Source organism: Protobothrops mucrosquamatus, unplaced genomic scaffold, assembly GCF_001527695.2.
Source record: "Protobothrops mucrosquamatus isolate PMUCROS unplaced genomic scaffold, P.Mucros_1.0 scaffold756, whole genome shotgun sequence".
In the NCBI taxonomy this organism is placed as follows: Eukaryota; Metazoa; Chordata; class Lepidosauria; order Squamata; family Viperidae; genus Protobothrops; species Protobothrops mucrosquamatus.
In genome coordinates, this window is record NW_015387026.1 from 1 (window position 1) to 8824 (window position 8824).

The 8824-nt window shown below is 46.1% G+C and overlaps 1 protein-coding gene across 1 annotated transcript; it reads left to right on the forward strand.

Moving 5' to 3' along the window:
• Nucleotides 1-1630: 1630 nt before the first annotated feature.
• On the forward strand, nt 1631-7676 carry LOC114922740 (ETS domain-containing transcription factor ERF; the record flags this gene model as incomplete). Its single annotated transcript, XM_029284595.1, has 4 exons — nt 1631-1865; nt 5175-5364; nt 6057-6180; nt 7057-7676. Coding segments are annotated over 4 exons (1169 nt in total), but the record flags the coding sequence as incomplete, so codon positions are not given.
• Between the last annotated feature and the right edge of the window lie 1148 nt (nt 7677-8824).

Consider the following 8824-nt stretch of genomic DNA (forward strand, 5'->3'; position numbering starts at 1 on the left):
TGGCCAAATTGGCTAGCCCAGCGCCCTAGAGAGCACCCTTCGTTTAAAGACCGTGTCAGGCGGTTTATTAAAGCCCAGGGCAGAATTAAGATCCGGAACGTGGAAATAACCACGAGGAGGAGAACATCTTAACTTCTGGAGAAAGTCTCCGAGGATTCGGGCGGCATTTTCAAAGCACGTGGAGAAGCGGCCTTTGAACAGTTTCTGCCACCGGTCTCGCACGACGCTGAGCAAGGCAGGAGGTCCTCGACTTATAACCACAATGGAGCCTAAACTTTCTGTGGCAAAGAGAGACAGTGGTTGAGTTGAGTTTGGCCCCATTTTCTTGCCACGCTTGTTAAGAGGATCGCTGCAGTGGTTAAGTGAATCTGGGTTGTTAAGTGAATCTGGGGACCGCGTCTGGGGACCGCGTCATAAATATGAGTCAGTTGCCAAGCGTCTGAATTTGGATCACATGACCGTGGGGATGCTGCAATGGTTGTGTGAAAAACAGTCATAAAACTCCGAATGGTGACTAAATGAAGCCTGATTCTGTACAATCTGTAATAATAATAATAGTAGTAATAATGATAATGATGATAATGATAATAATAATAATAATAATAATAATAATAATGATGATGATGATGATGATGATGTTTGGAGGGACCTTGGAGGTCATCTAGTCCAACCCCCTGGTCAGGCAGGAAACCCTATACCATTTCGGACAAACGGCTGTCCAGTCTCTTCTTAAAAACTTCCAGTGTTGGCGCATTCACCGCTTCTGGAGGCAGGTTGTTCCACTGGTTAATTGTTCTCACTGTCAGGAAACTTCTCCTTAGTTCTAAGTTGCTTCTCTCCTTGATTAGTTTCCATCCGTTGCTTCTTGTCCTGCCTTCAGGTGCTTTGGAGAATAGCTTGACTCCCTCTTCTTTGGGGCAGCCCCTGAGATACTGGAACGCTGCTATCATGTCCCACTTCGTCCTTCTCTTCATTAAACTAGACAGACCCAATTCAACCAAGGAGCGGGGTTTGTTCCCTGAACAAAGATACAGAGAAAGCATTGATGATGTCCCCTAGTTGGGTAATGAAATGTCTGGAAGAAAACAACCAAGCTCAAACAGCATTAAGGACTCCACAGTCCTCCTCCTCTCCTCCTTGTTCCTCACTCCGCAAACCCCACTCCCTTCTAGCACTGATGATGTTACCTAGCTGGGTAATGAAATGTCTATAAGAAAACAACTAAGCTCAGAGAGCTCCAAGGACATCATAGTCCTCCTCCTCTTCTTCTTCCTCCTCCCCCCCTCCTCTCCTCCTCCTCCTCCTGCTCCTCCTCTTCCACTCCACTAACCCCACTCTCTTCTAGCACTGATGACGTTCCCTAGTTGGGTCATGAAACGTCTGCAAGAAAACCACCAAGCTCAGAAAACACCAAGGACCCTACAGTTCATCCTGAGCTACAAATATTCTCTCCTAATGAAAACTTATATTCTATAAAAGTATTGGGCAGATTAAAGCAAGCAGGAGAACCTAAAAAAAGTCTTTCTATATGGAATAATAGGATTTTTTTAAAAGATAAATGAAGGACGACTAGCTCATTAGAACTTGTGACCTGCAATCAGTTCATTCTTTTTTTTTTTTTCACTGACAGGTTTTGCTTTCCCAGACTGGGCCTATAAACCGGAGTCGAGTCCCGGTTCCCGTCAGATCCAGCTCTGGCACTTTATCCTGGAGCTGCTGCAGAAGGAAGAATACCAGAATGTCATCGCCTGGCAAGGGGACTACGGCGAGTTTGTCATCAAGGACCCCGACGAAGTGGCCCGGCTTTGGGGTATTCGTAAATGCAAGCCCCATATGAACTACGACAAGCTGAGCCGGGCTCTGAGGTGAGAGATGGAGAAGACACAGATTTTGGGTCATTTTAGCATCTGGGGTTGAGGGGGTCCAATGTTTCTCAGCCTTGGCAACTTTAAGAGCCTGCCTCCAGAAGCGGTGAATGCTCCAACACTGGAAGTTTTGAAGAAGAGACTGGACAGCCATTTGTCCGAAATGGGATAGGGTTTCCTGCCTGAGCAGGGGGTTGGACTAGATGACCTCCAAGGTACCTTCCAACTTTATTATTATTAACGTTTCGGCGGGCTGAGGAGCTGGAGAAGGAGCCCGCGCTTCAGGCTAATTGGAGAATGGAGCCGTGGACTTCAATTCCCAGAATTCCCCAGGCAGCATAGAATTCTGGGAGTCGGTCCACAGATCTTAAAGTTGCTCCAGTTGAGAAACACCGTTCTTAAGTGAGGAAGGGTACTAAAGCTTCAGGTTAGGTCTTCAGCGTTTCCATCTAGGCTGCATTACACACTTGCACCCAATTCTCATTAACAGTGGGAATCAGGATTGTCCAAGGCTTGAAGTGCACCTAGGTTTTTTTTTTTGGGGGGGGGAAACTCATGTGTTGATTAAAGCAGTAATTTGCTTTAACAACTGTGGCAAGAATTGGGGCAAAACTCACTTAACAGCTAACTCGCTTAGCGACAAAAATCTGGCGCTCGATTGTGGTCGTAAGTCAAGGACTACCTGTAATGGGGTTATGATCTTGTTTGTGATCAAAACTTCTGGTCATACAGAGCTGCTATTCACACAGTATGTATTAAGCATATGACCAAGGAAAGAATAACAGAATGGTTAATTTATCCTAAACTGCACACCATTCCTGAAGAAAACACCTGTGGAGAATGTCCTGTGTTTCGAGATTTGTATGAGCAAACTCAAACTTATTTAAACCGCATTCAGCATTTTAACGCAGCATGAAAAATATAATTATTTACATGGTTTGAGGCTCTCTTTTTGGAGAGCCTCAAACCATGGAGAGCTAAGGAGAGCAATTGGAAAGTGATACGATTTAAGTTTGCCTTGCCTTTAAATTTGCTTCTATAAAAAGACAAAGTTAGCAAGAAAAGTTGGCATAATCATAATTTATTAACTTGTACGCTGTATCTCAACTATTCTGTGCAGCTTACAACAATCCCAGAAAGAAATTGGAAGAATGTAGCTACGTTGCTTTGAGCACCCCAAAATGTACTATATTAACGCCAACTTCCAGTGCCTGAATGTTTGACCGGTTATTTAAAAACAAATAGTCTTTGAAAAGTGTTTTAACGAATGGACAGTAATTCATTTTCCATTATAAGGATTCAAAAAAAGTTTAGACAGTGACTGCCATCTTCAAAAGAGGATTTCTCTCTGCATGAAGGATGATCTGTTGCATTTTAAAGGGCTTTGCATAAAGGCTCGTTCATCATCTAACTCCAAAGAAGCCGTAGAACTATTATTATTTTTTGCTTCGGAGAACGGCTGGCGTATTTATAAGCACTCTTGATTAATTAAGTGGCCTACCAAAACTCTTATGATTAATTAGCAAAACTTCCGTGATGTAGCAGCCACCCTATTAAATATTACGGTTACCTGTAATATCAGTTTATCATCCTGTCATGTCATGAACGGTACATTCCTTTTCAGGTTTCGGGGGAAAAAACCCAAAAACCTCGACTTTCTTCCACCTCTTCAAAGCGCACGATAAAACCCACAAGTGCTCCACGGTTACCTTCTCCGTAATTGATCGACAGCAATATTTGTTATCGCCTATTAATTAACTGCATCTCTCTGGCCACTCGAGATTCCTCTTTCCTAATTAATATTTATGAGGAGCTAAACGCTATTGACACTTCCTATTAACTCAGCCGGGGAATTCAGCAACGGCATTGCCCAGTAAATAAATTCTGAAGACGCCCTGGTAACCCCACAGGAGAAACTCAAAAGAGATGGATTGCCAGCACAGACTTAAAGGCAACTTGGTGGCAATACGCTACATGGCCTGCTAGGGGGCGCTTTATTTGAAATTGTGCTGATTTCTCCAACTACACACCATTAGGGGGCACTGCACTGCAAGAAGGAAAGGGTGATTTCATCTCCTTTCCAAAAGAATGAGAAACAGTTCTATTTAGTTGGTATTTTTCCCCCACGGGGCTAAATTATTGCTGAAAGAAAGAAAAAAAAGGATCTAAAAGGTTCTACGGTTGGTTTAGCTATAATCTCTATAGAATTTAAATAGAGAATTCTATGTGAGTTTTTTTTTAAAAAAAGCAGCCTGCCTACCGCTGTTACATATGTGCAAATAAGGATCGAATCGTTTTAAGTCAATGCAGTGCTTTGGTGATTGATATTAGAAAAAAAAGTTTTTTTTATCTTTTGGATTTTGCCTTCTTCTGCCCCAAACTCTTAGCCTGAGTCAGATTTCAATGATTTTTATTAGAGAATGAGGGAGAGGGAAGTGAATAGGAGTCTCCCATCGCTCCACAAGGTGGAATACTTCTGAACCAGCTGTAGAAGTGATTGTCAAGACTCCAGATCAATTGCCTCCCACGTTTTGAAATCTGCTGTTGGACAACGCAGAATTAAGTTGTTGTTGTTGTTGTTGTTGTTGTTGTTGTTGTTGTTCTTCTTCTTCTTCTTCTTCTTCTTCTTCTTCTTCTTCTTCTTCTTCTCCTCCTTCTCCTCTTCTTTCTTTCTTTCTTTCTTCTTTTTCTTTCTTCATCAAATTTTAAACTGCCAAAATGAAGCCACCATTTTGGCTTTGTTGTTGTCCAAAAATAATTCATTATGGGTACAGAAGCTGGCCTGTTCGGCCAAGAGGGAAAATCCCAAGGAATTAAGTGTCCTGTTGTGACTATTGCCACCCTGTTGCCTGTCATTTGGATTAATCATCATCATCATCTTCTTCTTCTTCTTCTTCTTCTTCTTCTTCTTCTTCTTCTTCTTCTTCTTCTTCTTCTTCTTCTTCTTCTTCTTCTTCTTCTTCTTCTTCTTCTTCTTCTTCTTCTTCTTCTTCTTCTTCTTCCTCTTCCTCTTCCTCTTCCTCTTCCTCTTTGCTGATAGTGGCTAAGAAAAAGGTTAAAGGTTAAGAAGTTATTTCAGAACTTCTGTCTTCCTTTTGTACTCCTGATTAAACGCAGGATGGATGGTGCAAAATAAATGGAAGCCCACTGACTTATCCTGGCATGTGGTTTTAACCCCGAAATTGACTTGTTCTGAGGAAGCAGTTCCCATCTTGTGCCTCCTTGATAATATTCTGCTTTTATTTTTGGAATGAGGAATTTAGATCTGTCCACCAACTGATAGCTCGGCTTCTCCACTCTTTTCCGCAGATATTACTACAACAAGCGGATCCTCCATAAGACCAAGGGGAAACGCTTCACCTACAAGTTTAACTTCAGCAAAGTGGTCTTGGTTAATTACCCACTCCTGGACATGGCTGCCAACTCCCCGTTTCTCCTCACTCAGAATCCTTTCAACGGGAGCAACCACGGAGCTGACTGCACCCCGCTGACCCCCGAGGTATGACAAGCCAGGGAAAGAACAGAGCTAGGATGTAACAGTATGTGCGAAAGATCTTGGGAGATGGGGAGGAGGTGGGGAGAGATGCGGCCTAGGGCAAGGCTCTCCAATCTTGGCAACTTTAAAACTTGTGGACTTCAACTCCCAGAATTCCTCTTCCATGGCTGGCTGAGGAATTCTGGGAGTTGAAGTCCACAAGTCTTAAAGTTGCCAAGGTTGAAGATCCTGGCCTAGGGAACGGTCAGAGAAGAGAAGGCACAGTTTGCGGCTGCATAATGGGCAGAGGGACACAGAAAGGATCCCACCTAACTTCTCAGCTTATAAAAGAGATCAGACAGGAGATTTGTCCTATCAGACTTACACAACCAGATTTGCTAATTCTACTTTATTGTAAGATTACCTTAACTGACTCTAATGACCATGGGATTCATTTAACAGCCGCAGCGGTCAGTTTAACCACCATGGCGGAAAAGCCTTGTAAAACCAGGCATGCCTCCCTTAACAACCACTTTGCTCAGCAAGGGAAATTCTGACCCCAGTTGCGATCCTAACTCAAGGATTACCAGGACTAATTTTCAAGTGAAGTAGACTTGGTGCTTGGTGTTGGTGACCGACAAGGTTCTCTCACTGTCACCAATCCTTCCCTCTCCGCTTTGCTGAGATCTCTCATCTGCTGGATTTGCTCTCTGCAGGCCTTGCAAAGTCTCTTCTCAAGCCCTCGCTTGGGGGATCCCTCCAGCCGCACCCCACTCTTTGAACGTCAGCCAGAGCCAGAGAAACTGAGGCTGGATGCAGCCTTCCCATTCTTGGGATCAGGTGAGTGTGTGTGTCTGGGTGAGTGTAGGCTGGAGAGCAAAGGGGTTAAAGCAGCGGTTCTCAACCTATGGGTCGCGACCCCATTTGGGGTCGATCGGCCATTTCACGGGGGTCGCCAATCAAGGCTGTCCGCCATTTTTTCCCCTTTTCCGGCGGGTGCCTTACCTCCCTTGAGCTGGGCCAGCTGGTGGTCGGCCTGCTCCGTCTCTGCCGCTTGCCAGCTATGCCTCGGCCAGCGCAGGGGGCGGAACCACGCCTGTGCGGCGCTCCCGGGCAGGGAAAGTCTTCGACTTACGACCGGTTGGGTAGTCCTCGACTTACGACCGGTTTAGTCCTCGACTTACGACCGGTTTAGTCCTCGACTTACGACCGGTTGGGGGTCGCGGCATTAAAAAGGTTGAGAACCACTGGGCTAAAGGCTTAAGTAAAAGGCATCTTCCTTCCTTCTTTTCCTCCCTCCCTCCCTCCTTTTTTATATCCTGCCTGTCTTTATTATTTTTACAAACAACTCAAGGTGGCAAACTTATCCAACACAACTTCCGCCTCCAATTTTCCCCACAACAACCCTGTGAGGTGGGTTGGGCTCAGAGAGAGGGACTGGCCCAAAGTCACCTAGCTGGCGTTCATGCCCAACACAGGCTAGAACTCCCTCTCTCCTGCTGATGGGTCCAAATTCACCCAACTAACTTTCATGGCTAAGGTGGGAGTAGAACTCACGGTCTCTGGGTTTCTAGTCTAGTGCCTTGACCAGGAGACCAAACTGGCTTTCAAAAGATATGGATATTATATTGGAAGTTACGCTACCTGAAACACGTTTATCCAATTCTTGGTCTCCGCATGGAGTGTCTGCTCACCTCTCTTTCCTTCTCCCCACAGGTATGGCTGGGTACACCAAGCCTCCCAGTTTGCTGACTCCATATGGCCGGAATGCCTTTCCCGAATACCCGTGGAATTTTAACCCTTACCTGTCCGGCACTTTCCCTCTGAACAGCTCCAAGCTACCCACCTCTCTGTATTCCCCTCACTTCTACCCCAACCCTTTGTCTGGCTCCCTGGCCCAGCTTCCCACGCCCATCTCCCTCCTGTCCAGCGAAACCCCCGAGAGAACGGCAGCCCTGGGGGGTAGCTCTGTGCCCCGTCTCTGCCTCCCGCCCCATAGCACAACTCTGCCCCTTCGCGGGGATGTCCACGGACCGAGCGCTCGCAATAAGGAACTGCTGGGCACCAGGCCGCCCAGCCCTTCCGGGGGTCGAGGGGCGAAAGAGGACCCAGCGTCCGATTCCGAGTTGGAAATCACAGATTTGAGTGAATGCAGTTCGGAAAACGAAGGTGGCGACTTCAGCCCCGACAGTCTGGAGACGTTAGAGAGCCAGGTGCCAAATTACAAGAGGCTGGAGGCCGAGAGGACGGCCAGAGCGAGGCCTGGTCAGCTAGATGGGGAGGTGGGAGTCGGTCTGGCCCTTATCAAGCAGAGGAAGCCCGTGGCAAGGAGTTGAAACCGAGCCCCAAGGAGCTTGATGGCCGGTGCTTCTCTCTGGTCCCGATTCGAAATCAAGGTGAAAAGAAACAAAACAGAACAAAACCCACCCGTCTCTGTTCGTTTGATGTCTATTTTTATAGGAAAGTTCTATTCAAGGAATATACTGAGTCTAATCCCACGTTCTGCCCCCAAATCCCCATACAATCACCCCTTCTCTAGTCCCTCAGAAAAGGCTGGGATTCTCTCCTGCTCAAAATGATCAATGATGCCAAGACAAAAAAAAAAAGACCGTCTCTTGGAGATGGGGGTAGTTGATGGTCGTGGTAGTGGTGGTGTTGAAAAGAGAGACCCAGATCCCACCTGCCTGGCTGACCGATCTGAGTTTCCCGGTCACACCTTTCCCTCCCTCCCTCCCTCTCAAATTTATTTCCTCCGAGAAGCTACTATCCGTTCAAAGGCCTGTTGCCACCACCGTCCGCCCCAGATCTTCACCACCGACCTCCATGCTCATGGACTGGCCAGTTCCACAACAGCTAAAAACGTTTCAAGGAAATCCCTATCCTAAGGGTGAAATGTGCAATAGCTTTTTTTATTATGTTTTAAAGACCTGTAGAGAGAACCAGTTTAGTTGGTTCTGGTGGCCGAGGGAGAACCCCCAAAGTAGCTTCAGCCAGCTCGGTCCACCGGCCCTCAAATCAGGCATCTACCAGAGGTGAATAGAGATCAACATCTGCCCAAGGTCCTAGCGGGACCTTTTCCCGACTAACCACGTTGATTTAAAAGGCGATGCCTTTTTTGCCCCCATCGATGTGACACGGCTCTCCTCCTATTGAATTCGTCAAAATCTCCCCCAGGCAACTTCGCAGGAGAATTTGCTGGCAAAAAATACACCCTGGGATGGCTTAATTCCATTTTTTTCCCTTGCAGGTGGTCCTTACAGAAATTTAAGGAAGGTAGCAGTTCCCTTAGTCCCAGGAGAGGCTTAAAGGCTGTCCCGTTTTGAAAATTTGTTACTTCCTGTCCTTCAAAGGATCAGCTCTAGAACACCTATTGAGGTTTATAAATCAGGATTCAAGTACAGGAAATCCTCAACTTTTTGACGAACCGCAGTTGGGAATTTCTGATGCTAAGCAAAGCAGTTAAGTGAGCCACACCCAATTTTAC